Source organism: Macaca fascicularis, chromosome 12, assembly GCF_037993035.2.
Source record: "Macaca fascicularis isolate 582-1 chromosome 12, T2T-MFA8v1.1".
Taxonomy (NCBI): Eukaryota; Metazoa; Chordata; class Mammalia; order Primates; family Cercopithecidae; genus Macaca; species Macaca fascicularis.
The window spans coordinates 115,097,393-115,125,076 of record NC_088386.1 but is presented as its reverse complement, the minus strand read 5'-3'; the positions used below and the strand labels follow the sequence as shown (position 1 = coordinate 115,125,076).

At 51.6% G+C, this 27,684-nt stretch overlaps 4 protein-coding genes across 30 annotated transcripts in view; 3 read left to right on the top strand and 1 right to left on the bottom strand.

Annotated features, from left to right (window-relative positions):
• Positions 1-659: 659 nt before the first annotated feature.
• Positions 660-6,114, bottom strand: RETREG2 (reticulophagy regulator family member 2). Of its 2 annotated transcripts, none has more exons than XM_005574341.4 (9): positions 5,756-6,114; positions 5,346-5,452; positions 4,607-4,637; positions 4,124-4,259; positions 3,617-3,701; positions 3,167-3,310; positions 2,909-3,003; positions 2,597-2,732; positions 660-2,357 (listed from the first exon to the last, which is right to left on the bottom strand). In XM_005574341.4, exons 1-9 carry the CDS (start codon positions 6,034-6,036, stop codon positions 1,741-1,743), a joined length of 1,632 nt encoding a protein of 543 aa, XP_005574398.4. In that variant the 5' UTR covers positions 6,037-6,114; the 3' UTR covers positions 660-1,740. The 2 variants fall into 2 exon arrangements, with proteins under 2 accessions (XP_005574398.4, XP_073866277.1); XM_074010176.1 differs by having other exon boundaries at positions 4,124-4,171.
• Positions 6,115-6,240: 126 nt separating this feature from the next.
• Positions 6,241-12,468, top strand: CNPPD1 (cyclin Pas1/PHO80 domain containing 1). 2 transcript variants are annotated; one of them, XM_074010189.1, is made up of 10 exons: positions 6,241-6,279; positions 7,026-7,307; positions 7,551-7,638; positions 8,069-8,177; positions 8,725-8,806; positions 9,278-9,398; positions 9,480-9,608; positions 10,167-10,228; positions 10,900-11,017; positions 11,239-12,468. In XM_074010189.1, exons 3-10 carry the CDS (start codon positions 7,570-7,572, stop codon positions 11,779-11,781), a joined length of 1,233 nt encoding a protein of 410 aa, XP_073866290.1. In that variant the 5' UTR covers positions 6,241-6,279; positions 7,026-7,307; positions 7,551-7,569; the 3' UTR covers positions 11,782-12,468. The 2 variants fall into 2 exon arrangements, with proteins under 2 accessions (XP_073866290.1, XP_005574401.1); XM_005574344.5 differs by lacking the exon at positions 7,026-7,307.
• Positions 12,469-14,308: 1,840 nt separating this feature from the next.
• SLC23A3 (solute carrier family 23 member 3) lies at positions 14,309-23,443 on the top strand. 22 transcript variants are annotated; one of them, XM_074010177.1, is made up of 12 exons: positions 14,309-14,526; positions 14,757-14,821; positions 14,937-15,034; positions 15,243-15,316; positions 15,511-15,692; positions 16,026-16,149; positions 16,300-16,414; positions 18,918-19,171; positions 20,295-20,400; positions 21,364-21,531; positions 22,514-22,609; positions 22,704-23,443. In XM_074010177.1, exons 1-12 carry the CDS (start codon positions 14,365-14,367, stop codon positions 22,997-22,999), a joined length of 1,740 nt encoding a protein of 579 aa, XP_073866278.1. In that variant the 5' UTR covers positions 14,309-14,364; the 3' UTR covers positions 23,000-23,443. The 22 variants fall into 22 exon arrangements, 20 of the variants coding, with proteins under 20 accessions (XP_073866278.1, XP_065382186.1, XP_073866279.1 ...); XM_065526114.2 differs by having other exon boundaries at positions 14,937-15,058; XM_074010178.1 differs by having other exon boundaries at positions 14,720-14,821.
• Positions 23,444-24,067: 624 nt separating this feature from the next.
• NHEJ1 (non-homologous end joining factor 1) overlaps positions 24,068-27,684 on the top strand; it is a 91,226-nt gene continuing 87,609 nt past the window's right edge. The window contains exons 1-3 of one of the 4 annotated variants that reach the window (XM_005574340.4): positions 24,068-24,167; positions 26,452-26,628; positions 27,427-27,639. In XM_005574340.4, coding sequence (XP_005574397.2) covers positions 26,452-26,628; positions 27,427-27,639 — 390 coding nt within the window. In that variant the 5' untranslated portion in view covers positions 24,068-24,167. Of the gene's footprint in view, positions 24,707-26,451; positions 26,629-27,426; positions 27,640-27,684 lie in introns of all 4 variants that reach the window. The other 3 variants (XM_045367751.3, XM_005574339.5, XR_012421493.1) reach the window with 3 other exon arrangements.

Sequence of the window (27,684 nt, the reverse complement as noted above, 5' to 3'; positions counted from 1 at the left end):
AGGTAACATTACCATATGGTACCTCCAGCAGAAAGACAGGTAGCATTGCCATATGGTACCTCCAGCTGAAGGCGGAGGACATGAACTCATAAAGGAGGCCATCTGCTCAGTTCTGTGCAGAGGAAGCCTTGCCATGTCCACTCTGTTAAGCCAAGGTTATCAGATTGGTTCTCTATAGTTCCCACATCCTTGTGCATCTTCCTACCTGTGCCCTATTAATGGACAGGCGCTGTTTGATGCATTTGCTGAAGCCAAAACTGCTTGGGTTTGGGTTCTGGCTCCACAATTTACTGGTACCTGTGGCCTTCAGGAAACCACCTGTCTATAAAATGAAGTTAATAATAGTACATATCTGAGCTGTGAGCAAAAATCTTAATACCTATAAATTACTCAGAGCAGAGCCAAGCACATACAATGGACTCAGTAACTGTTAAGATACTATTTCTTCAGTGTTCCTTGGCTCCAACTCATTTCTAACACAGTTTGTAAAGGTCCTCTATTGCTTGTTTGGCTTCCCCAGCGTAGACAAATCTGGGCTGAGTTGTTAGCACGTAGATGGGTGAAGACTTCTTAAGAAAACAGTGTTAAGGTTGTAGGCCACATAGTAAAACATAATTGTTATGGTCCCAAATTTCTACTGATTGGGAAGACAAGGCAACTTCCTCCTGCATACACTTTATTCACACATGCTAAATCTCACTAAACAGATCACACTGTCAGGGAAGATGGCTAAGGAGAAGCTAGGGTTGTCAAGGTAATCCTTGCTTCCGCCGTGTTTTGCAACAAGGTAATAAACAGCCAGAACAGACTAGGGTGAAGCAGGTAAGGGTGAGGAGAGAACAAAGTGCAGTGCAGGGGGTGGAAGGCAGCTCACAGTCAGGGAGGCAGCAGTTCTAGCCAATCAACACTTTATTTTTCAAGTCAACACCTGCACAGATGTTACTGTCCACTTCCTGACCCTAGCAGAGGGTCCCACTACACTTGGATCACCCAGAGGAGCAGTAAGGAAGCTCCTCATCTCAAGACAGAGCGCATGCTCACCAACTCCAGTGCTAGCGCATGTACTGTGGGATCCCTGCTCTCCTGCATCATGAAAGGCCGGGCTGAATGGGGCAAGGATGCAGTGAAGGTTACACAGACTACAGTGACTTAACAGTGTAACTACTGGCCTGACCCACTGCCCCACGTTTACTTTTTACTTCCCAGACCAGGAGCCTCCCTAAAGCTTGGCCAGTGCCCATGGGATAGGAGGAGCTGGCAAAGGATGGGGTTGAGCTGCTAAGGACAGGACACAGCAGGGAAATAAAGCAGAAAGGAACACAAGAGAGAAAAATTATAAAGTGCCTTAACTAAACAACCAAGTGGGACATGAGGGCACAGCAGCACAGGTCCCTGAGGATAGGAGGAAAAAGAAAGGGCCAGACCACCAGGGCTTGGGGCATAGTGGAATGAGAATAGAGATGAGGCAGGGAGGCAAGCACAGGCTGTGGGAAGGACTTCCCTAGCACTGTTCACATCCACTAACCCAAATGGAAAATTATTTACAAATTTAAAACCAATCCTAGGCACAGGTACTGCACCATGCCCCCAGGACAGCAAGCAGGCAGAGGGTGGAATGGCTACCATCCGACAGCCAGCTTCCCCACGCACTGCCCCTCCCCAGAGTGGTAGGCAAAGGAGGAAACAGCAACACTCCTAGCCAGGAAGCCCTACTGTGCCTGCAGCTCCTTCCCCAGTGGCTCATGGCTCTGCCATGGCCTGAGCTTCTTGGTCTGACTGTACCAGAGAATGGGTGTCGGGCCCCAGGGGTGGAGCATCAGGGGGTTTTGGAGGTGTCTCTGGCTCCAAGCCCAGCTCTGCATTTAGCTGCTCCAGCTCCCCCTGATCCAGCAACTCAAAGTCCTCAGTGGTGAGTGCCTCTTCTTCCTCAGGGGCAGGCAGGGGCTGGGGTGAGTCCTGGGGAATAGGTGGGAGAATGGAAGGGGAGGGGGCCAGGTCACTTCCAGCAAGGCAAAGTGGAGGTGACAGGGTGCTGGGCAGAGCAGTGAGGCCACCACTCACTGTCTCGGGGCTCAGTGTTTCCACTGGTCCTCCAGGGGAGCATTTCACTCCATCTGGGGGGGACCCTGCCCCATTGAAGTGCGTGTTCACAAAGTGGAGGGGGGATGAGAGCCGAAGCAAGGTTTCCTTAGCTGCCACATCTTCTTCCTCTTCCTCTGAGTCCAGGGCTTGCCTTGACAAGGCTTGAGGACGGCCCAGCAGGTCTTCGGGAGGGGCCAGCTCTGCCTCCTCTCCCTCCCCCAGGTCCCGGCTTAGGGTCTCCTCTGGTTCACTTGGCAGGCTCTGCTGGTCCAAATCTGTGCAGAGAACAAAGAATTAAGGATGGGCCTGCTGCTGCTCTGATTAGCCACAACAGCCAATGAGTTTAAGGATGAGAATTCAAGACATGGAAAGCTGGGCCAAGCCCTAGGTGTTAAGGTCTTTTAGGAGCTGAGTAGAATTAGAGTCAGTGGGCCAAAGAGCACAGCAAGTACCCATGGTAGGTAACACAAAGATTGTAGGGGGGTGCAGCAGGGCAACAAAGGGCTACCCGTACCCTCGGAGACATCAGTCAGCTGCGGAGTTGTGGCCCGGGATACGGAGAAGCCACCACTCTCCAAGATAGAAGCCTCCTCATCTGACAGCTCTGAGTCTGTAATGGCCAAGGCCAATGCTGTTTTCTTCACATCCACCTGGCAGGAGAACCAGGATGAACACGACATGTGAGGGGCTAAGAGAACCAATTTATCAGGAGCATCCCCTCTCCCAAAACCTCTGGCTTCCACAGCCTTTGGAGGTGGCAGCTCCAAAGCAGAAATATTTTTTCCTCTGGCTTTCTGTTTGACACCCCGTCTTCCCTGGACCTCACCACTGGGGAGAAGCCAGCCAGCTCTGCCTCGCTTTCGCTCTCTGTCTCTGCCAGTGGCTCATCACCTCCTGAGGGTGCATTCTTCCCTTGCCGCTCTAGAAAAGCAAGAGTAGTAGAGCAGTGACCAAGCATGAATGATGGGAGGGGAGACAAATACAGTTAAAGAACTGGAGAAGATCTCAATTCCAGGGCATCGCATGAGCCCCAAACCAAGGCCCTCCCGCTCTTTCACCCTCCTGGATTAGGGCAGCCCCTTACTCCTCTTGTCGTGTTTGTGATGCAGGGCATTGGCTTCTGCCTTCATGCTGTAGTCCAGCTGCATGAGCAGGGGCTCCAGGCGAGTGTACATCCTCTGGATCAGCTCATGATAAACCACCAGGGGCCACAGCAGGATACTCAACACTATGGGTTAAGAATGTCAACTAAGAGCTCCCTACGTCAATTTCCTAAGAGCCCCCATTCAGCTGGTCCCTAAACTGAAGTGCTGAAGGTAGGCAAGGTCCTTTCCCAAGTCAGTGCCAACCTCTTCTTGCCACATCCACTGCCCTCCTCCCCAGGTTAAGTCTTCCACAGTTACTAATACTAAAGCATCCCTGGAGATCTCCACAAATCAGAAACTGAGCAGAGACCATAGTCTTTCCTCTGGGTCAGTCCAAGGAAAGAAGAAAGGAGAGGGCTTTAAATAGGGCAGGGACAGACCCTACTCACAGACAATGTAGGAAATCATAATCCCTGGAACATAGTGTCCCAGCACAGCCAACACAGCACAGCCAGAGCAGACTCGAACACAGAACTGCAGAGAAGAGCACAAGTCTAAGAACAGCACACTGAGATATGCGCCCCGCTCAGCTGGGTAAAAAACTACTGCTCAGCTGGTAGGATAGGTATGTCCTCGAGGAATGGGGTGGTCCAGTTTGCTTAAGAGGATGCTCAAGACCACCAATTCAGGAAGCTGCCAATAGATAGTACCCACCACCTATAATTCACACTCGTCTGCCTTGGCAGGAGAAAAGCGTCAGGCTATCAGAAGCTTATTTCCTGAGGTGAGACTGCCTCCTGCACGAGGGACTAGCTGTGAATGTTGCCTCAAAAAGGCACCCAGGCCTCTTCTTTCAGGGTCTTCAACCCGGGAATTTACATCGCTCCACTCCCATTCCCCACCACCTCTACACCCCTTCAGTGTAGTGAACTGTTATATGATGTAGGGGAGGTTACCTGAGCTGGATTCTGCCTCTTGTACTGCAGCAGCTCCTGCAGGTGAATCTGGAAGGTGAGCCAGCTCTCAGCCAGGTATCTGCACAACTCGGGCACACTCAGCAGGTGCGGCCGGGCGCCTGACCCCGCACCCTCACTGGGGAGACATGACATAACCCCTAGAGGCCTCAGATACCAGATTCCTAGACACTTAAATCCCTCTGAGAATGCCAATGACATCTTTAATCTAAAAAAGTAAACAACCCCACCTCCCAAAAGGAGGCTGTCCTGGTCTTAGGAAGCAAAGCCAGGAGGACCCAACCCTCTGCCCCAAAAGGAGCAGGCACAAAACCACCTACACAGGTGCCTAGGACCATGAAAAACCCATGGCTTGTTACCAGTTCATTCACAATGCTGGGGCACTGCCCTGCTCCTTGGTGACACCGGCACCGGCAAGCAGGACAGGATGTGGGCATTTGTCTTCAAGAGGTGGCCTGTACTCACCTGTCAGAGTGTGGCTCCTCTGGGGATGATGCTAGAGAGAGCGGAGAGGGACAAATTATTGAGTGGTAGGGGCCCTGGGAGACACTTCCCAAGGCAGAAATCGCTGTCCCTCCTCTGCAGCCCCAGAGCACTTTCTTCAGATACCAATGGGGGAGCTGTTACATGTTTTTGTTTGCCTCTGTCTCCTTCTTTAGACATTAATCTTCTCCAACATGAGAACTACATTTTACTCATGCTTATCTCCCAAGCAACTCACACACAGCCTGTCACCTATTAAGCAAATTATATGGATAACAAGAAAAACAACACTGACGTTCTATTTATACAGCTTACATGTAAAGCACTATCATAAGCATAGGATGTGTATTAACTCATTAATCCTCTTCTCACCTCTCTATGAAATAAAATCTATCATCCGTGTTTTACAGATAAGGAAATTGAGGCAAACAGAGATTGAGCTACTTTTACAAGGTCACAGACATGGTAGGTGGCAGAGCAGGGAATGGAACCCAGGCAATATGGCTGCAGACTTCACCATTTTAACCACTGCACCTACAGTAGCATTAATTTGGGAAAGGGGCAATTTTCATTTTAGGGAATTCCCTACAAAAAGGAAGTGGGCTATGCCTGGGAGGCAGGTGGCCTGCTGTACGTTCCCCCTCACCATTTAACTCCACCCAGCGGAATCAGGCACCAAGCAAGTGCCCAATGGGTGCTTACCGAATGAAGAAACACTCACCTGACACGTCAGGGAGAAAACGAGGCTGCCAGAGATCCAGCAGAAAATAGGCCAAAAGTGAGACGCTGAGTAGGAAAAAGGGCCGAAGGGACGAGGAAGACAGCAACCTTAGGGAGAGACAGGCACCTCAGCAGTGAGTGGGTGAGAGAGACTCATGCATCCGTCTCAGAAGGTGGAAAGGCGCCTACTGATGGGGGAATGGCACCTCCAGGCCTGACTCGCGACTCGCGACTCGCGACTCACGACTCAGAGACGGAAGAAATCTAAGCGGATGTCAGCCTGCAAAAACTGGGTACGGGTCATGCCCCCCAGGCCAAGTGATAACCCAGAAAGGGGAATGGTGCTCTCGACCCCTCCCTCCCAAGCTCTCCCGCTCATCCCGGCCCCGCCCCCTCCTCCGCGGCCGTTACCAGAAGAGGCCGTTGAGCGCGGCAGCCGTGACCAGGCTGTGCAGCGGCTTCTCCCACACCAGCAACCGCTGCGCCGCCGCCAGCACCGCCTCCCAGCCGCGGAGCCGCAGCCACAGCGTCGTGGCCAGGCGTCCCACCGCCTCGGCCGTGGCCGCCTCCTCCTCTGCCTCGCTGGTGGCCTCACTCATGCCTAGGCTCAGACCCAGACCCAGGCCGAGGCTCAGGCCCATCCCCGGCCCCGCACCCGCGCCGGTGTTACCCCCGCCACCGCCGCTCGCCATAGCCCCGCCGCAGCCGCCGCCCGAGCCCGCGAGGAGCCAGGGCTGCGCGGCCGCCGCCGGGGGCGCGTCAGGCGGAAGGGGGCGCAGCGGAGGACGGCAGAGCTTGCGGACGGGCGTCACGTGACGGCGGAGCGCTGAGCCCGTCACGTGACGCGGCCTAACCGCCCGGATAGGGCGGCCCGCGCGTGCGCGCTGGCAGCTGCCGCTGACTCGTCGGCGGCCGCTGACCCTTCGCATGCACAGGTTCGTTTTCTGGTTGCCGAAGTCACCCGGGGTCCAAGTCCGGTTCCCGGTCTGGGCAGTCGAGCCGTTTTCTTATCCCACAGTGGGCAGGGTGGCTAGGGAGTGTGGTGCTGCCCCGGTATCCACGGTGTGGAGCAGGAAGTGGGCTTCCAGACTCCCAGTATCCCCAGTAGGATCTGCTTCTGCTCGGGAAGGGCGGTGGCCGTCCCATTACTCAACCCTCATCGCACTGGCCCTCCCAGTTCCCTCCCCTCAGTGGGCAAACAAACACACCAGCGCGTGACTCGACAGACTCGAAAACAGCTTCATCTACTCAGAAAAGTTGTTGATTTCCTATCTCCTTAAACGTTCCCACTTCCACATACCGGAGCTCCTTCCCACCTTGGCCTACTCAATCATGAGATCGGAGGCGGGAGATGGGTTTAAAAACAAAACCTTGGTTGGGTGCAGTTTACTTTTGGGTGGACGTGTTGACACGTTTTTGAGGCCTTACATTCGCTTAATATCACAATTTCCGCAGTAGCCTTAAGTTTAAAAGTTCAAATTACACTACAAAAAAAACAAAAAACCCTGAGTTTCTCTTCCTTTTCATAGTTCACCCACTGCTAAATGTCGTGTATCCTTTCAGACGCTTTTCATATGCATTGCTGAGTGTGTATAATCTCTCCTTCTAAAAAGCAACTAGGAACAGCTTCCTGTTGTGGGTTTCGTTTTATTCACATTAACTTCTCCATTGCTACGGAAAGGTCCTACTGGCTTGTTCGTCCTCAGTGCGGCGTGCTCCCCTAGGAAGTGTCCCCATTTCTCAGGGGCGCCTGGGGCTCAGCTCTGGGACTTGGTCACGTTCGGTGAGACCAGGAGTTCGAGTCCGGCTCCTGTCCGCGGGTCGGCGCGGGAGGCTGGGCTAGACTGGAGGCAGGAAGTGCCAGGCGCTGACTTGCGGGCGGCACCCCAGCGGCTTGTAGACGCCGGGCGGACGCGGCACAGGCGGAGTACGCGCCTCGCAGCCGGGTCTCTTGCTCCGCGAGGTGAGCGCAGCCCGCCTGCTCGACGCCTCGCTTCCCTGGCCTAGGGCCTCGCGCCGCGCCAAGCCCGGGGCGGAACAGGAAGAGGCGCCCGCCAGCCCGGGCCCCGCCTTCCGCTGTCCGGGGAGGGAGCTGCGAGGGCGAGGGCGGCGGCCAGCCCCGGGAGGCAGGCGGGCAGGTGGACAGGCGGGCAAAGACAGCTCCGCTAGCCCCCTACAACTCGTTTCCTTCCGTTCACCTTCGCAGGGCGGCGACTGGCGGTGCGATGGACCTGACCGGGCTCCTGCTGGACGAAGAAGGCACCTTCTCCCTCGCCGGCTTCCAGGACTTCACGGTGAGTGGGCGGCCCGCCCCTTCCCCAGCCTCTCGGCGCGCCCCTCCGGGCCCGAGCGGCGCCGCGAGCTCTCCTGACTGCTGTGCCGGGATTGGGCGGCAGCTGCTCGAGCAGTGCCTCCTCGAGGCCGCGGCCGCTTGGGCCCGGAGGGAGAGTCGCGGAGTATGGGAATGGGGGTAGGGGTGGCCACACGAGGGCCCTTCTCGGAGAACTTCTCCCAGGGAGCCCTCGATGGGGTTGAGGGTATTCCTCCCTCTGTGGACCAGGCTGCCATTGGCAAACGATTGACAGAACGCCGGTCTGGGTAAGGCACGGGGCCCCCTGGCAAGCGAGGCCGGACTGTCCCCCGCACCGCCTTCCAGCCCAGAGCCAGGAGCTGCATCATACCTTTCCCTGCCCTTCACCCTCCGCTGCCCCTGCCCTGTTTCAGTTCCTCCCAGGACACCAGAAGCTGAGTGCCCGGATCCGAAGGAGGCTCTACTATGGCTGGGACTGGGAAGCCGACTGTAGCCTGGAGGAGCTCTCCAGCCCGGTGGCAGGTTAGGCAGTGTTTTGTGACTGGACAAGTGAGAAGCATGAAAATGGGGTTGTCATCAGCCACTAAAATGACTCGAGGTTTGCCCCGTGGCTGCACTGTCTCTTCATTGCTAGCTTGTTGGTACTTGGTTCAAGAGGGCAGTTTGCATTTCTCATTCTTATTAGCCCAAATGAATAAAAAACATTGCTGCCACATATGTCTATATAAATCACTCTTGATTTATGTATTGAAAACTTAATTTTCCAAGGATATCCATCATACGTTTCCCAAATAAACAAGGCATGTTCACAGATGAACAGCAGCGGTAGACAAATCTGGATAGTTTCACGTGACAGAGCAATATGCTTTTCTGTTAGAATGAGCTGAAATTCAAACTTGGAATGGGCTTTTTGTCTCAGTGTGGGAGAATTTGATCTCTATTTTGTTACTATGGTCCTGTCCCCAAGGCCTCAGAAAATACAGATCTGGCTCTTCTGCTAGCAGTGGGGACTGGTGTGTTGTGGATGGGTGCTTGTTTGCTCACTCGGCCTTCCTTCTGTCTCTTGCAGACATTGCTGTGGAACTGCTCCAGAAGGCAGCCCCCAGCCCTATTCGCCGACTCCAGAAGAAATACGTAGCTCATGTGTCCCGGTGAGCCTGGAATTGAGGATAGGATGAGAGTGTTTGGGCCCTAGAGAAAGGGGAATCGTTTTTTCTTTCTTTTCTTTTCTCTCTTTTTGAGATAGTCTCGCTCTGTCACCCAGGCTGGAGTGCAGCGGCACAACCTCGGCTCACTGCAACCTCCACCTCCTGGGTTCCAGTGATTCTTGTGCCACAACCTCCCCAGTAGCTGGGACTACAGGCACATGCCACCGCCCTTGGCTAATTTTTGTATTTTTAGTAGAGATGGGGTTTCACCATGTTGGCCAGGCTGGTGTCGAACTCCTGGCCTCAAATGATCCACCCACCTTGGTTTTCCAAATTGCTGGGATTATAGGCATGAGCCACCATGCCCAGCCAAGAATAGTTTTTTTTCCCCAAAGATAACAGGAGCAAGCATCATAAGACTTGCAAGAGCTGAAGGACCCTTGGGTTTAATTAGTGATCCTTTCTACCACCCAGGGAGGCATGCATCTCCCCATGTGCTATGATGCTGGCTCTGGTGTACATTGAACGGCTCCGCCACCGAAACCCAGACTACCTGCAGCACGTGTCATCCTCTGACTTGTTCCTGATCTCCATGGTAAGATACCCCCTCCCCGTCTCTCTAGAGAGCCAGGAGCCTGCTGTGAATTCTGCTCCACCACTTCTGGTTCTTCTGCAGATGGTGGCCAGTAAGTACCTCTATGATGAAGGGGAGGAGGAGGAGGTCTTCAATGATGAATGGGGAGCTGCTGGGGGTGTGGCCGTGCCCACTCTCAATGCCTTGGAGAGGGGCTTCCTGAGTGCCATGGTGAGTAGCTGTTCTCTCTCTTGCTCAGTTTCCCTGGCCCGTCTTTAATCATCCTTTAGTCCTTTGTTCTCTCTCAGTCTTCTGTTGGTTTGTCATTTCTCTTTCTGTCCTTTTGTGCTTTTGTGTTATCTTATCTCTTCAGTACTAACCACAGGTTTTGGAGATGTCCTAGAGCAGTGAGACCAGGAGCGGAACATTTCCTCACCTCTATTCCTCCAGGGCCCCACAGGGTACACTCTGAGTCAGAGTTTATCCTATTGGGTTCTGAGTATTTGTGTCCATACTTTCTCTCCCCCTAGATGTTTAGCTCCTTGTGGGCACGGACCATTCTCAGGGTCATTTTCTCCCCTCTTCCTTAGTGGAGGGTATAATGTGAAACCAGGCAGGTGGTGATTCAATGAATTAATGTATAAAAGCTTTTGAGACAGTATCTGGCACATGGTAAGTGCCAAATATGCATTAGCCATAGTGGCGGTTGTAGTTCTTGCTATGGCTCTTATTATTAAATGACTGTGGTTCATCCAAGTCTGGTTTGATGTCCTCTCTCCTTACTCACAGGATTGGCATCTCTACACTGACCCTCGGGAGATTTTTGAGGTGCTGAGCTGGTTGGAGAGCTGGTAGGTTCTCGGAGTTGGGAAGAAGGGCTCGAGGGATTTGGGGACTGAGGCCTCAGCCATAGGAGCTAGAGATGAGAGTCTCTGTAACTGGGGGAGGGAGGAGACAAGAAAGAAAATTGCCAAGATAGTGGTTCTCAGACCTGTCTGTCCTCTTCTTCATCACCTTGGGGAAGGTGAGAAGCAGCTTATTTAAAATACATGTCTTGGGTGGGTATCGTAGTTAGGTCTGTAATCCTAGCACTCTGGGAGGGCGAGGCAGGAGGATTGCTTGAGTCCAGGAGTTCAAGACCAGGCTGGGCAATATAGCAAGACACCTGACCCTACCAGAAAAAAATATTAGCCAGTTGTAGTGGTGTACACCCATAATCCCAGCTACTCAGGAGGCTGAGATGAGAGGATCACTTGAGTCCAGGACGTCAAGTCTGCAGTGAGCTATGATTGCACTACTGCACTCCAGCCTGGAAGACAGCAAGATCCTGTCTTAACAAAGTAAATAAATAAAAATAAGATATAGGTCTTGGTCCCACCCTTAGTTTCTGATCAGCAGATAGCCTAGGAATCTGGATTTAACAAGCTTCCCAGTGTTTCCTGGTGAGTCCTGAGTGGTATGAGGATGCCACTAGGCTGGCTGTAGGACAGTTGCATACTCTGTCATTCTCCACTTCCCCCAGTGTGGCTGAGCAGCAGGGACAGCGGCGGGGCTGGTATACCTACACAGACCTGTGTGTGCTGCTGGAGCAGCCAACCTGGCAGTTGGCCCTGGCCTCCCTCTGCCAGCGGCTGGTAAAGGTGAGGAGAGGCTCGGAAGGATAGGGAGCTTGAGCAAGCCGGTGTGTAGGGTGGGATGGTGTGAAGTGATTGCTGAAAGGCCCAGGATATGGGGTTGGGAATAGATGGGCAGAGTGGGGTATAAATGGCTATAGAGACCTCCAGCTGGAACACAAGTTTCTAGAGACAAGGGGTGAATGTGTTAAAGACAGAATCCTTCTTTTTTGCCTCCTCTCCTGCAGCTGTCCTGCTTGTTAGCTGTGGCATATGTGAGCAGTGTGGCCCTGGCTGTGGCATCGGTGGCCGTAATACATCAGTCCTTGGGGCTGTCCTGCACCCCTGCACCTGGGCCGCCTGACCTTGGACTGACCTCCCATTGCCTCCTGGAGCCCTGCATACCTTCTGTGCCACAATGCCTGCCGTCTCCCGCTAATGTCTCCAGCTGCCTGAAAGGCAGCACAGGGCTGCGGTCACTCTGGGGCAGTCTTCTGGCCTCACTGACTCCTCCACCATTGCCTCCCCCAGACCCCCCTGCCCCTCCCACTCTTCTTCATAATTGCCACCTTTGCCAGAAGCTCCAGAGAGACTCCCTAACCTGCCATGCCTGCCACCACCCCAACCATACAGTCCCCACTGTGCTGTCCAGCCCCTGGTACCATACCTATGGCCTGGCTCCCCACTGGCCTTGGAGCCCGGTGCCTCCGTCACTTCCTCAGCCTCAGCAATGTTCCCTTTTCAGTGTCATGGAGCTGGCTCGCCTCAAGTCTTTCATTTTCCCAGGCTAGGTAGGGCTGCGAGGAATGCATTAAGAGGGTTTGGGAGTTTCCGAGAACCTGGAGGAGCAAAGCTTGATTTAGAACCTGTCTGCCTCTCTGGGTCCTTGGCAGGTCCCCTGTCCTCCTGGGTGGGAGCTTACGGGGTGGTGGGGCAGAAGGACTGAAGGTCACTCCTAGATCTCAGTGGCTGGCTGCTTGGCCAGGACAGTGATGGCGCCAGGGAGAACTTCTGCTTGGTGACCAGGGACATGTCCCAGATGGACACAGGAGAAGCCCCTCTCTGCCTACCTGGGATTTTCTGGGCTTTTAATTTTGAGTTCTCTAGGATGGAAGGGTATATGTGGGAGATAAGGGAAGTGGGGTGAGAGGAGAAAGGATATGTTGGCATGGGCCCGTGTGATGTCCCTGAAGCAGAAGAGCCAGGGACTGATGGGGTCAGGTGGGAGCTGCTGGGTGAGGCAGGGAAACTTTTCACTCCCATTCCTTAGCTTTAGTCTAATGGAGCCAAGGACTGCTGGGACCTTCAACCCTGACCTTTTGTCATCCAGTCTTCTCTTAGTGTCCTGCTGCTAGGTTCCCTTCTCTTCTGGTTCCTCTCCCGGGTGTTCTCTTCCCAGGCCTCTCTGGCCACTGCTTTGTATCAGGGTTTTTCACGCTTTTGTAGAACCGAGGTTTCAATAAACAGTTTCAGTTGCATGGCCTGGACTTTTCCTTCTGCGGCAGCCCTTGAAGATCTTTCCTCCCTGTGTCTGCCATCCAAGCCTCCCTGCTTCCTGATCCTGTCATCTCACAAACTCTTTTCTCAGCCTCATCTTAGGACTTTCCTATCGTTTGATAGGCATAGCCTCCCATTTCCAACTTTGTTCCTGCTCCTAGGACCCTGGGCCCTTAGTACTGCTCAACTTGGGGTGCCATGGGACACACAGGGTGACTGTCCTGTGCCTGAGTTGGCCGTCTGTCACTTTTTCTGGGTGAGCACTCTCCTTGTGGATCCCGAAGCACATCTCGTGGAGAGTGGCCAGGCCTTGTATCCAGCAGAGCCTTGTGAGCTCCTGAAGGCAAGCCACCAGGACACTTCTCTCTCCTGACCTCCTAACTGGTCTGACACATGGTGATGGTCACATGGTGCTTAACAATTCCAAGAACTTGAAGAACTCCAAGGCTGGGTCGTCACTGGAAGAAGGAAAACAATCTGGGCAGCTTGGCTGAGGGTATTTGGGACTGCTGAGGATCCTTCTTGGAGGAGGTGGTTCTGCCCCCTCGGGAGCATTTTGGAAATTTATGGGCCATTTTTTCATTGTCAAAAGGATTCGAGGGAATGCTACTGGCATTTCATCAACCTGGGCGGGACGCTAGACATCCTGAAATGCTCGGACCTCCCTTGCTGTGAAGAATTCCCAAGACAACTTTTGAATGACTAGCTTTATGTATATGAAAACCCTATTTATCTGAGCCTAGAACGATCTTTGCACATGTAAACGTGAAATAGTGTTTGTAGCATTCTGAAAACACTCAGTTTGCTAGGAATTCATTCCCTTGTAAATTAAAATGACTTTGTTTTGCTTGGCACCTTTTAACCAAGAGTTTGTTTGCATTTTGGAAAATCGGGTTACAACATCAGAGTCACCAATAAAGCACCAATATCAGCTGGCATTGCAGCTGTTGCAACCACAGCGATTCTCATAGGGTGTGGGATTGGACTACTTCATTGTACTTTATTGTCTTCTGGTTTAGTTGTGCTTAAGCCTTCACATAATGAAATACATGTTACTATAAATTTTATTCTTTACAGTGAGCACGTTTCAGGTAGTTGTGGTTGTCACGTGATGTAGGATATATTATCCACAAGTTTCTTGTTTTCTTTTTTTATTGACACAGTCTCCTTCTGTCACCCAGGCTGGAGTGCAGTGGTGTGGTCTCAGCTCACTGCGACCTCTGCCTTCTGGGTTCAAGCAATTCTCGTGCCTCAGCCTCCCGAGTAGGTGGGATTACAGGCATGTGCCACCACATCCAGCTAAGTTTTGTATTTTTAGTAGAGATGGTTTTACCATGTTGCCAGGCTGGTCTTGAACTCCTGACCTCAAGTGATACACCCAGTGTGGCCTCCCAAAGTGTTAGGATTACAGGCATGAGCCACCACACTCACCCCACAAGTTTCATTTTGAAGTAGTCCAGGGGCCTTGGTACTGCAAGGGGTGAGGACTGTGGATCAAATAGTGATGGTTTTAAATGGGAGGGAATAAAGTCTGCAAAATTTCCCCAGATTATTTTGAAGAGCTCCTCTCCTCCCCACCCCTCCTATCCTACTTTGTACAGCCTGGTCTAGGGACAGGAAATCTGGAAGAAGATTCTTGGAGGAGGGCCCCAGAACTCAGCTCCCCAGTTAATGGCTGATGGAATTTGCACAACAGCTGGGCAAAGGTGAAAAGGCGGTGCCCTGCCCCAAATTCCTTATACCTTTGCTCCGCTTCATTGACACTCCCACCCTCTCCCCACCTTCTCCCCACCCCAGGCTTCACCCAAACTCTGACCTCTTACTTTCTACTTAACTCTGGTCCCGGGCAGGCAAGACAAAGCGAAAGGCAGGGCAGCATGAGCCGATCACCCCTCAATCCTAACCAACTCCAATCAGTGGGCTCCCAGGATGCCCTGGCTCCCCTGCCTCCACCTGTTCCCCAGAATCCCTCCACCCACTCTTGGGACCCTCTGTGTGGATCTCTGCCCTGGGGCCTCAGCTGTCTTCTAGCTCTGCAGGTAGGAGGCAGAGGTGCAGGAGTTGGTGCTGCCTGATGGTGTGTGTGGGGAAGTAGGTGTAGATGTGAAAGCCTCTGGAAGTATTGCAGGTATTTCCACTTCTCTGAAGACTGCCCTCCCCATTCCTCCACCTGCAGCATGTCTTGGTCATGGCTTCTCTGCTCTGTGTCTCCCACCTGCTCCTGCTTTGCAGTCTCTCCCCAGGAGGACTCTCTTACTCCCCTTCTCAGCTCCTGGCCTCCAGCTTCTTTTCATGTGGTGTGTCTACCATCCTGCAAACTTGGATGGGCAGCAGGTGAGAGGAACCTCCCTGGAGAGAGGGGGCAGAGTCCTGAAGGGTGGGAGAGGTTTGGGGGAGCCTTGTTGCCTGCCACATATTTCCAGACCTGCTGGGGCTGCTGTTCCTACAGGCTGCCTCTTGTCCAGGCTCCATCCTTAGAGTTCCTTATCTCTGCTCTGGTGCTGACCAGCCAGAAGCTACCTCTGGCCATCCAGACACCTGGAAACTGTGAGCACAGAACAAGGGCAAGGGGTAAGGGTGGGGCTGGGTTATCATCTGAGCATGCAGGTGTAGGTTGGTGCAGGATTGAGATTGGGCAGTGGTAAGACTGTGAGGCACTGTAGGGGGCTTGGACCTGTGCCAGGAGTGTTACTGTAGAGCAATGGGTCTCCATCCCATTCATCTTTCTTTTCTCCATGCCCCAAACTTTTCCTAGCCTCCCTCATGATGCACCTGTGTAGGGGACCTAGCTGCCATGGCCTGCGGCACTGGAACACTTCTCTCCAGGAGGTGGGTGTCTAGAGGTGAGAAGGGATAAGGGTGGTGCCAGGCTTCGGGGAGCTCTTATTTCCATTATGCAGAGACTGAGATGCTCCTGGAAAGGAGTTGGGGGAGGAACCCATATCTAGAATTAGGAAGACCAGGCTGAGGCCAGTTTGATTGAACAGAATATTTTCTCTCCAACCTCTCCTCTCTTCTACCAGGTGTCCGGGGCAGTGGTGGTATCTGGGCTGCTGCAGGGCACGATGGGGCTGTTGGGGAGTCCTGGCCGCGTGTTCCCCCACTGTGGGCCCCTGGTGCTGGCTCCCAGCCTGGTTGTGGCAGGGCTTTCTGCCCACAGGGAGGTAGCCCAGTTCTGCTCCGCTCACTGGGGTTTGGCCTTGCTGTACGTGAGTCCTGAGAGGCATGGGATGGTGCCCAGTGGGGGTGTATGGGAGGACTAGGGGAGGGCAGAGCTGCTGGTCCTACCAGATTCAGCAGCGACTGGAATAGGGACATATTTTATATTTGGAATCCAAGACTTTCCCTTGATTCATCTAGTCTCCTTGACTTTCACACTGTTTTCTGCTGTCCCCTAAGGTGACTTCCTGTTCCTTCCATGGGAGTTTCCTTCTCTGGGACCACCCCCCGCTTTTATGGTATTCTGCCTACCCCCACCTCATTTCCCATGCCTCAGGATACCCAATGCCTCTTGCTCCTAAAACCTTCTCTCTCTTAGGGTTATCCTGCTCATGGTGGTCTGTTCTCAGCACCTGGGCTCCAGCCAGTTTCATGTGTGCCCCTGGAGGCGAGCTTCAGCTTCATCAACTCACACTCCTCTCCCTGCCTTCCGGCTCCTCTCGGTATGTGTGGGTCTGGGCAGGGCAGTAGAGGTCAGAAGGGCTGGCCTGGAGTGCTCACTCCATCCCCTACCTTTTGGCTTCTGTCTAACCCTCCAAGGGTGGCTCAGAAGGTTCTGGGGGAGGAGTTCTTTCCTCAGTCTTGCTGCTCAGGTGCTGATCCCCGTGGCCTGTGTGTGGATCGTTTCTGCCTTTTTGGGGTTCAGTGTTATCCCCCAGGAACTGTCTGCCCCCACCAAGGCACCGTGGATTTGGCTGCCTCACCCAGGTAGGTTTTCTCCTAGTCCTCCATTCTCTTGTTCAAATAAAGGTATCTATTTATTTGAATTCAAAGAACTTAATGGATTTTATTTCTGAGTTAAATGCTGTGTTTTTTCAAAACATACAGGAGAGAGAAATTACCAGTCTGAGAGACAGACAATGCTAGCCCCTCACTGCAGGTGTTTTGTTGTTGTTGTTATTGTTTGTTTGAGACAGGGTCTCACTCTGTCACACAGGCTGGAGTGCATGGCGTGATCATGGCTCACTGCAGCCTCAACCTCCCAGGCTCAGGTGATCCTCCCACATAAGCCTCCAGAGTAGCTGGGACTACAGGTGTGTGTCACCATGCCGACTTTTGTTTGTTTTTTGTAGAGACAGGGTTTCAACATGTTGCCCAGGCTGGTCTCAGACTCCTGGGCTCAAGTGATCTGCTTGATTAAGTGCTGGGATTACAGGCATGAGCCACTGTGCCCCATCCCACTGCAGGTGTTTTTTTTGGGTCAGTGTTAGGAGACAGACATCTATTGTTTCTGTAACCCCCGATATTCACTACCAATACTCCTTACCCAATGAACACATTTATGTTACCAGCCACTATGGGCATTTGACTTGGCAACCTATGCATAAAGATTGCTTTTGAGGCGTTGTATGTGAAATTTGCTCATTCTTCTATTTATTTATTTATTTATTTATTTATTTATTTATTTATTTAGACAGGGTCTTGCTGTGTCACCCAGGCTGAGAGCATTGATGCAAACATGGCTCACTGCAGCCTCAACCTCCTTGGCTCAGGTTATCCTTGTGCCTCAGCCCCACAGGTAGCTGGGATTACAGATGTGTGCCACTATGCCCGGCTAGTTTTTGTGTTGTTTTGTAGAGATGGGATTTCACCATGTTGTCCAGGCTGGTTTTTCTTTAATTTAATAAGGATCTGTTGAGTGCTGATTATGTGCTAGGCACATGGTAGGGGACATAGTGATGACCATGACAGACACAGCACTTACCTTCAGGGAGCTTATAGTCTATTGGGGAACATAGATACTAAAGAGTCACCCAAAGAAACATAAAATTGCCACTGTGGGAACTGTAACCAAAGGGAGATACATTGTGTCCTAAGAGCTTATAATGAAGGCCAGGCACAGTGGCTCACACCTATAATCCCAGCATTTTGGGAGGCAGAAGCAGGAAGACTGCTTGAGGCAAGGATTTCGAGAGCAGCCTGGGTAACAAAGCAAGACTCCATCTCTACAAAACATAAAAAAATTATCTGGGCCTAGTGGCACATGCTTGTAGGCCTAGCTACTCAGGAGACTGAGGCAGGAGGATCCCTTGAGCTCAGGAGTTGGAGGCTGCAGTGTGCTATGATCGCACCACTGCATTCTAGCCCAGGCGACAGACTGAGACCTTGTTTATAAAAATAAAATAAAATAAAATGCCAGGTGCCATGGCTCACACCTGAAATTTCAGCACTGTGGGAAGCTGAGGTGGGAGGATTGCTTGAGCTCAGGAGTTAGAGACCAGCCTGGGCAACATAGTGAGACCTTGTCTCTATTAAAAGTAAAAAAAAAAATAGCCTGATACAGTGGCACGCACCTTTAGTCCCAGCTACTTGGGAGGCTGAGGTGGGAGGATCGCTTGAACCCAGGAGATTGAGGCTGCAGTGAGCTATGATTGCACCACTGCACTTCAGCCTGGGGAACAGAGCAAGGACCTGTCTTAAAACAAACAAATAAACCAAAAAACTTGTAATAGGGAATTTGAATTTATCCAGGAGGTCAGTAAAGATATTCTTTTTTTTTTTGAGATAGAGTTTCACTCTTGTCACCCAGGCTGGAGTGCAATGGTGTGATCTTGGCTCACCGCAACCTCCACTTTCCAGGTTCAAGTGATTCTCCTGCTTCTACTTCCCAAGTGGCTGGGATTACAGGCATGCACCACCATGCCCGGCTAATTTTGTATTTTTAGTAGAGATGGGGTTTCACCATGTTGGCCAGGCTGGTCACAAACTCCTGACTTCAGGTGATCCACCCGCCTCGGCCTCCCAAAGTGCTGGGGTTGCAGGCATAAGTCACCACGCCCGGCCTAAGTAAAGATATTCTTTAGGATGTGGCCACTGATTTGAGATGGAAGACATGAGTAGGAGCTAACTAGACAAAGGCAGGAGGGAAGAGCATTCTAGTTGCAGGATATGCATATGCAAAGGTCCTGTGGTGGCTGGGAGCACAGCATGTACAAAGGCCTACAACAAGACCAGTGTGGTAGGAGTGAAGGAAGTGAGGCAGAGTGTGCTGGGAGATGAGGCTGCAGAGAGAGGGAAGGCCAGACCAAAGAGGACCTTGTAGACCATGGTAAAGGGATGGGTCTTTCTCCTTAGAATTCAGTAGTTTTGTCCCAAGACATTATCTTCAAAGACATTGAGGCATCTAGGATTCTTGTGGCACAGGCTGTTGGAGGCAGGGGGTACTCCTGACTTGAGTCTGGCCCCAAAGTGGCTCATTTTCCCTCCCCAGGTGAGTGGAATTGGCCTTTGCTGACGCCCAGAGCTCTGGCTGCAGGCATCTCCATGGCCTTGGCAGCCTCCACCAGTTCCCTGGGCTGCTATGCCCTGTGCGGCCGGCTGCTGCATTTGCCTCCCCCACCTCCACATGCCTGCAGTCGAGGGCTGAGCCTGGAGGGGCTGGGCAGTGTGCTGGCCGGACTGCTGGGAAGCCCCATGGGCACTGCATCCAGCTTCCCCAACGTGGGCAAAGTGGGTCTTATCCAGGTATGTGGACCTGGGATGGGGGTGGGGTGGGGTGGAGCTAGAGGGGAAGGAGAAGGAAGGAACTTACACCGATTGATTGCCAGGTGCGCCCAGCACCTCACATCAACTGTTTCACTTGGGGAGGTGCCTAAGATTAGACTTTGGGCTAAGAGAGTGGGGAAGTGAACGAATCACCATGGAACTCCTGTGCATGAGGCACAGTACCAAGGCTGGGGCAAAGAACCAGTCACATAAAGTTCTGCTCTCTTGGGGACTTCATAGAGGGAGACGCAGACAGTTGAAGGAAAAAAAGTATCTTTTTAAAAAAGTGGCCGGGCGCGGTGGCTCAAGCCTGTAATCCCAGCACTTTGGGAGGCCGAGACGGGTGGATCACGAGGTCAGGAGATCGAGACCATCCTGGCTAAAACGGTGAAACCCCGTCTCTACTAAAAAATACAAAAAACTAGCCGGGCGAGGTGGTGGGCGCCTGTAGTCCCAGCTACTTGGGAGGCTGAGCCAGGAGAATGGCGTGAACCCAGGAGGCGGAGCTTGCAGTGAGCTAAGATCTGGCCACTGCACTCCAGCCTGGGCAACACAGTGAGACTCTGTCTCAAAAAAAAAAAAAAAAAAAAAAAAAAGTGGGCCAGGCATGGTGGCTCATGTTGTAATTCTAGCATGTGGGGAGGCTAAGGCAGGCGGATCACTTGAGGCTAGGAATTCAAGACCAGCCTGGCCAACATGGTAAAACCCTGTCTCTACTAAAAATAGCTGGGTGTGGTGGCGTGCACCTATAATCCCAGCTACTCGGGAGGCTGAGGCAGGAGAATCACTTGAGCATGGGAGGCAGAGGTTGCTGTGAGCCAAGACCACACCATTGTACTCCAGCCTGGGCAACAGAGCAAGACTCCATCTCAAAAAATAAAAAAATTTTTAAAAAGTGAAGAAAATTTCAGAAGGCGATAAGTGTTATATAAAAAAATCAGGATAGCGGGATGGAAAGGAGGCACATTTAGACTGGCCAGGGAGGCTTCTTGGAAGAGTAACATTTGAGCTGGGATCCAAATGATGAGAAGGAACCAGTAAGGCAAAGACCTGGGACAGTCCGAGGAAGTGGTTGTGTCTCCAGTGTCTTTTCTTCATGCAGGCTGGATCTCAGCAAGTGGCTCACTTAGTGGGGCTACTCTGCATGGGGCTTGGACTCTCCCCAAGGTTGGCTCAGCTCCTCACCACCATCCCGCTGCCTGTGGTTGGTGAGTGGATGTATCAACAGGGCTGGTATTGAACTGGTACTCCCCAGTATGGCCCGATCAGTTCTTTAGGATGGCACCTTTTCTTTCTTTCTTTTTTTTTTTTTTTTTGAGACGGAGTCTTGCTCTGTCGCCCAAGCTGGAGTGCAGTGGTGCGATCCTGGCTCACTGCAAGCTCCGCCTCCTGGGTTCACGCCATTCTCCTGCCCCAGCCTCCCGAGTAGCTGGGACTACAGGCGCCCGCCACTGCGCCCGGCTCATTTTTTTTGTATTTTTAGTAGAGACGGGGTTTCACCGTGGTCTCGATCTCCTGACCTTGTGATCCGCCCGCCTCGGCCTCCCAAAGTGCTGGGATTACAGGCGTGAGCCATCGCGCCCGGCCGGCACCTTTTCTTTCTAAATAGCTTTCCTGGATGAATGGATGGATGGATGGATGGATGAATGGATGGATATGAGCATGTGTCAGTCTCAATTTCTCAGCCTAACATCTTGGTCTCTTGATTGGGCTTCTGGGCTTCCTGAAGAATCAGAAAACCTCAGACCGGGCATGGTGGCTCACACCTGTATCCCAGCACTTTGGGAGGCCCAGGCAGGCAGATCACTTGAGGTCAGGAGTTCGAGATCAGCCTGGTCAACATGACAAAACCCTGTCTCTAATAAAAATACAAAAATTAGCCAGGCATGCTGGCTCATGCCTGTAATCCCAGCTACTCAGGAGGCTGAGGCAGGAGAAATCGCTTGAATCCAGGAGTAGGAGGCGGAGGTTGCAGTGAGCCGAGATTGCACCATTGTACTCCAGCCTGGGTGACAGAGTGAGACTTGTTCTAAAAAATAATAATAATAATAAAAATCAGTCTCTTGGGTTTTATTTTTTCCCCATTACAACCTGCTTGCCCTGCAATACTCCACACTATGTGAGCCCCCTTGATTCCTCCTGACCCCCTTGATTTCTTCTGTATGAGACAGGTGGGGTGCTGGGGGTGACCCAGGCTGTGGTTTTGTCTGCTGGATTCTCCAGCTTCTACCTGGCTGACATAGACTCTGGGCGAAATATCTTCATTGTGGGCTTCTCTATCTTCATGGCCTTGCTGCTGCCAAGATGGTTTCGGGAAGCCCCAGTCCTATTCAGCACAGGTAGGTGGAAGGGAAGGGGAGTTGCTCAGTAGCAGGAAAGCAAGGAGTTGAGGCTCAGGCTCCCCCGGCTCCTGGCCCCACAGCCTTCTCTGGGCTTTGGTGTAAATACTTCATTCATTTGTTTAATGGATATTTATTGAGCACTATGCTAGCCATTTGGGATACAAAGGTGCCTCCCTTTATTACAGCGTAGTAAAAGAGATGAGATGTATAGGAAAATAACAAGAAAGGTTCAGATAAAGAGCTATGGTGCTCAGTGGCAAGAGAGATAGCTTCTGTTTGAGGTGATCCAGTAACAGAGCTGGTCTTGAAGGATGGTAAGTTTTAAACATCTTTGGTGAGAAGGTCATTCCTCATGAAGGAACCATCATTTATACAAAGACACAGAAGTGGGAAGTCTTAGGATATGTCCTGAGAGCAGTAAATTGCTTAATTTGTCCCACCCAGTTCTCAACTGGGTGATTTTGCCCCCATGGGGACATTTGGCAATGTCTGGAGACATTTTTGGCTGTTACACATGGAGGAAGAGGGAGTTGTTACTAGGGTTTAGTGCATAGAAAGATGCTGCTAAACATCCTACACTGTACAGGACATCCCCCCTGTACCACCACCCCCAACCAAGAATTATCTGGTCTAAGATGTCAGTAGGACTGGAGGTTGAAAAACCCAGGATAGAGCATAGAGGGTAAAAACTGGGAGATGAGGTTGGGCTTAAATACTAAGCTTTCTAGAGAAAGGGAACCTGGAATAGTCAAAGCATATATGGAGGGTGTGTGGATGATCAGAACATAGGGTGTTGAGCAGGAATCCTGTGAGAAAGGCCTGGATTTGGAAAGTGGTTAGACAGGTGAGAGGGATGAAATGACAATTCAGAAAGATCTGTCCTTAGTCCAAGACTTAGGTTTAGGTCTGGGAGGGCAAGACTCCTGGGCTTGGATATAGGATCAGAGTTCCCTTCCTGCCTGGCCCCAACCCTTCATAGGCTGGAGCCCCTTGGATGTATTACTGCACTCACTGCTGACACAGCCCATCTTCCTGGCGGGACTCTCAGGCTTCCTACTGGAGAACACGATTCCTGGTAAGTTGAGGCCAGGCCCCAGCAGACTGGGGAGTGGCCAGGAAGCCATCCCTCCCTGGGATGGGCAACGGCCTGACAAACCTCTCTTTTGCAGGCACACAGCTTGAGCGAGGCCTAGGTCAAGGGCTACCATCTGTTTTCACTGCGCAAGAGGCTCGAATGCCTCAGAAGGCCAGGGAGAAGGCTGCTCAAGTGTACAGACTTCCTTTCCCCATCCAAAACCTGTGTCCCTGCATCCCCCAGCCTCTCCGCTGCCTCTGCCCACTGCCTGAAGACCCTGGGGATGAGGAAGGAGGCTCCTCTGAGCCAGAAGAGATGGCAGACTTGCTTCCTGGCTCAGGGGAGCCATGCCCTGAATCTAGCAGACAAGGGTTTAGGTCCCAGAAATGACCGGTATGCCTACTTCTGCTCTGGTTAATTTAGCACTAACTCTCATCTGCTGGAGAATCAGCTCCCAAACCGTTCTTTCTCGTAGGCAGAGGGTATGTGTGTGTATATTACATGGGCCCGCCTAGAGGTTCCATTTCCCAGTAGGTTGGGTTGCCTTTCCTTGTCTTAATTAGGCCTAACTATTCCAGAGCAGAAGCCATGATTTAGCGGACCATGAATGAATGAGATTTTGCCTGTGTACTATCAACGCCACTTGAACCCCAGCATTCACTTTAATACTTATTGAGCATCTCCCATGTGCAAGGTCCTGGAACTACAGGGTTAAGACAGGGTCCATGCCCTCTCAAGGCGTTTACGGTTTAAAAAGACCTTTGTAATTACTAACGAAAATGCAAAGCAGAAAGCAGTCTGTAATAAAGATTAAAATAATGCTGTGGGAGCAAAGAGGAAGGGATAATGAATTCTGATTGGGGACAGTGGGAAAGGCTTTATGCAAGAAGCAATGAGGATGGCGTTGACAAATGAGGAGGATTTTTGGTTTTTCAGGTTCGAGGTCCAGCTTGAGCAAAGCCATGAGTTGTACAAAGTCCAAGATAGCTGAGGGGTTTCAAATTTCTCAGTAGTGAGGAGCATAAGTACGGGGATGATGGAGAAATGAGGCAGGAGAGGTAAAGGATGAGATCAGATTATGGGACTTATGCCTGGGAGACTCCTTCCTTCAACAACTCTAGTGCTGGTGGAGGACCTGAGAGAACTTACCTACGGAACTTCCATGCCTTATTTTGTTAAAAAGAGACTGGACAGGTAGGGGAGGGAAGAGAAGTGACTCAAGTTTGACAAATCCAAACCCGGGATCCCCTTTCCTACGCCTGGCCCGCTATTCCTTCTACTCGGCCAGCGTGACTCCAAGACGCGCCACTACCTCTCTACTAGCTGGCCGCCCGGCCTCTCCTCCAGTTACCCTGCCACTGCGGCGCTCCTCTCATCAGCGTCCCAGGCCCAGAAGCCCCGCCCATGTCAGGCATAGGCCCCGCCCCTGTGTCCCAAGACCCTGCCTCCTCTTGTAGTGGGGGGAATCGGCCTCTTACTCTAGGCCTTTCGGTTTGCGCGAGCGGGCAAGAGAGCGTGCGTGCGGCGAGGAGGGTGGGCGGTCTCGCTGCCGCTGACGGTAGGTGGAATCGCACTCGAGTCCGGGCAGAAGCAAGCCAGCGAAGGGCTGCTCAGACGCTGCGGGTTGGGCCTGGCTTGGGCATTTTCTCCTTGGAGGGAGCGCGCGCTGCCGGGTACCAGGGCAGGCCTCCGGGGGGTAGGCGGGGCCGCGCGTGCGCAGTCCGCCGGCTGCGGCCCGGCGTGGATGGTGCGGCTCGAGTGAGGGTATTCCTTGGCCGCCTGTTTGGTGCGACGAAGCCTCCAGTGGCCGGCTTTGTTGCCTCTTGAAGGATCCCGAGCCGCGTCCCAGTGCAGCCAGTGCTGTAGAAATGGGAAGGCGGATGGCGAAGGCTCTTCTAGCTGGGGCGGGTGGAAGCGGGACGCCCGGCGGCTCCTGGGGTGGGGCTGTGATTATGGGACCTAGGGTTCGCGTTCTCCCAGGGGGACCGGGCGGGGCCCAGCCGGGATGCTCTCTGGGCCCCTACTGCCCTCTGCAGGGCGTCGGAGGAACTGCCCAGAGGAGTCATTGCTGAGGAGCGGAACTCGATGCAGATAAAGGTTCTCAAGGGACCCCTCCGCCGGGATGCCCCTCAGCGCCCCTCCACTCTAGAGAAATAAACCCGTAAATCTGGTTAATGTGAATGCTAAAGGCAGCCTTGAAGGAAAAAAGAAAAGGGTGAAATGTGGAGGCCTCGGACGCAGAACGGGACGCGTGTGGTGGGAGCAGGCAGCCGGGGTCTGGTGCACAATGTGTCAGGCCGCCTTTTTATAGGGTCGGTTACTGCTGGCCGCATTTTAAACTCCTCCCCCTTTACCCAACAAACAAACAAAACCCATCAATTTGAACTTCCGGGCTTTCCGAAGGAATGGGCTAGAATAGTAAATCCAATTTTGGCAACTGTTAGAGTACACTGGGGCGTGCCTATAAGGGAGATGAAAGGGTTTGGCGACTTTATTTGCGTTTGTGACCTTTGGCAATGTGGAGCTCTTGTCCAGCTAGGACTAGCTTAATCATTCCATGACCACTTCTGTCCCCATAAGAGCAGCATGTGGGAAATGTGACGGAAACACCATCCTCCAAACACAAGGCTTTGAGGATGCTGTAAAGAAAGATCACCATATATATGTATCTGTATGCATATCTATATATGTTATGTCACAAGTCACAAGGTCACACTTCAAAAACTAGGGGAGATGACTGTCTTAATCAGACTTAATAAGGAATTTCGTTATTTACATTCTAAATTTTTCCTTCCTGGTGCTTCTCTTCATTTTGTATTTGTAGACTGGAATAATGAAGGAAATTGTCATCTTTTTTTTCTCCCCCACAGGAAAAACAATCACATTCTCTGTCAAGCAGCCGTAGTTCTGATTGTCTACTAGGTTAAGCCTACTACTTTAGCTGCTGAGATAGAAAAGTTGTTTTGCAGGGGTTCCAGGCTGGGCATGGTATCATTGGTGGCAGTGCACTGGAGTGGGAATGTGGAGGAAGAGTTAAATGGAAATTAATTCAGTCTTTACCTCTGTGATGTGCTCTGCCTTGTATTCATGATTTCCTAGTCATTCTGGTTCTTGTTGAAATGAAATTTAGGTCTTTTCTGTTGCTCCTGGACACAGGTTCTTAGCTCTTTTTTGTGTTATGGATCCCTTTGAGAGTTTGATGATAGCTGTAGACCTCTTTCCCCCTCCCCATGCATATATACATGTATGCATAACATTTTCTTACAATTCTAGAAGATTCACATGCATTGACTCTAGATTAAGAATCTCTGTTTTAGGGATTTAAAAAAAAATCCTGAGAGCTTCCTAAACTCTGTTTTTAGATAATGATCAAACACTTTGAATTTCCTGGCCTTGACACTATGACTTATGATGTTTTATAAGACAAGAACTATTCCTTCTCTTCTAGTTCTGGGAAAGGATAGCAGTGACATATTTATTAGCAATGTGATAAAGGTGGAATAAGAAGGGTTTAGGTTTCCACATTATGCTATAGTATTAGAAAGCAGAAATACTAACAGCAACATGTTGAGGCTTAAACACTGTGGAAGAAAGATTTTCTGTCCTCTAGGAACATAATATGGGGGAAAAAAACCCTCAAGATTTTAAATATACTTTTAGTGGCCAAAGGTAGTAAAGTCAGTGATCAGCTGGGTGTATACTGGGAGAACGTAAATCCATGCCTTCTGTTTTATCAGGGAGGATTTTCATGAGATTTTAGTTGATACAGAGTGGTTTAGGTGGTACCCTTCTTAGGCCAGCATGACCCTGAGGCACTTTACTAAATGAGGACTTTTTTGCAGATGGAAGAACTGGAGCAAGGCCTGTTGATGCAGCCGTGGGCGTGGCTACCGCTTGCTGAGAACTCCCTCTTGGCCAAGGTTTTTATCAGCAAGCAGGGCTATGCCTTGTTAGTTTCAGATCTTCAACAGGTGTGGCATGAACAGGTGGACACTAGTGTGGTCAGCCAGCGAGCCAAGGTAAGTATGAAGAGAAGTACTGCTGTGAGGTGGTGGGGGATACCATTCTTTCCTAGTGAAGGTCGGGGATGTGAACATCAACCAGCTTGCTGGCCTGTAGATTCCCAAGGAAGGTTGAATTGGGTTGAGACAATTCCAGTTAATGTCCTGTACTTCTGCCTGTAGCCCTGGAATCTTCATGTGTGTGTTTGTGTGTGAGAGAGAGAGAGAAAGAGAGAGAGAAAAAGTTAGTTTCTCTACCCTATGCATGATAATGAATATATTATTTGATCTAGATAGAACTTTTTTTTTTGCCCAAGGCAGAATTTTGAAGTAGGCCAGTTGATCTTTGTGACTGTCTTCTTTTTTTTTTTTTTTTTTTTTTTTTGAGACAGAGTCTCGCTCTGTCGCCCAGGCTGGAGTGCAGTGGCGCAATCTCGGCTCACTGCAAGCTCCGCCTCCCGGGTTCATGCCATTCTCCTGCCTCAGCCTCCTGAGTAGCTGGGACTACAGGCGCCCGCCACCGCGCCCGGCTAATTTTTTGTATTTTTAGTAGAAACGGGGTTTCACCGTGGTCTCGATCTCCTGACCTTGTGATCCGCCCGCCTCGGCCTCCCAAAGTGCTGGGATTACAGGCGTGAGCCACCGCGCCCGGCTTTCTTTTTGTTTTCTTCTTTCCCGTTGTGATGTTTTTATCTTCTGTCCCCTTCCTCTCATGTCCGTTGTCTTCATGTTAACCAGGGCTTTCCTTTGCTGTTACTTATGAGGGAATTATTTTCCTATTAGCACCCTTACTGTGTACCACTGCTGTCTCTTTAGGAGCTGAACAAGCGGCTCACTGCTCCTCCTGCGGCTTTCCTCTGTCATTTGGATAATCTGCTTCGCCCATTGTTGAAGGACGCTGCTCACCCTAGCGAAGCTACCTTCACCTGTGATCATGTGGCAGATGCACTGATTTTACGGGTGCGGAGTGAGCTCTCTGGCCTCCCCTTCTATTGGAATTTCCACTGCATCCTAGCTAGTCCTTCCCTGGTAAGTGCAATTTGAATATGGGGTTTGGGGAGGGATGCCAGTTGC

Coding starts and splice junctions, on each gene's coding strand:
- RETREG2 (XM_005574341.4), bottom strand. CDS start 6,036: ATGGCGAGCGGCGGTGGCGGGGGTAACACCGGCGCGGGTGCGGGGCCG. Junction 4,260..4,606: donor GAGGAGCCACACTCTGACAG/GTGAGTACAGGC, acceptor ATGTCTCCCCAG/TGAGGGTGCGGGGTCAGGCG. Junction 3,311..3,616: donor TATGATTTCCTACATTGTCT/GTGAGTAGGGTC, acceptor CTTAACCCATAG/TGTTGAGTATCCTGCTGTGG.
- CNPPD1 (XM_005574344.5), top strand. Junction 8,807..9,277: donor TACGTAGCTCATGTGTCCCG/GTGAGCCTGGAA, acceptor TCTACCACCCAG/GGAGGCATGCATCTCCCCAT. Junction 9,609..10,166: donor GGGGCTTCCTGAGTGCCATG/GTGAGTAGCTGT, acceptor CCTTACTCACAG/GATTGGCATCTCTACACTGA.
- SLC23A3 (XM_065526113.2), top strand. CDS start 14,365: ATGAGCCGATCACCCCTCAATCCTAACCAACTCCAATCAGTGGGCTCC. Junction 15,317..15,510: donor GGAACACTTCTCTCCAGGAG/GTGGGTGTCTAG, acceptor CTCTTCTACCAG/GTGTCCGGGGCAGTGGTGGT. Junction 16,415..18,917: donor GATTTGGCTGCCTCACCCAG/GTAGGTTTTCTC, acceptor TTCCCTCCCCAG/GTGAGTGGAATTGGCCTTTG.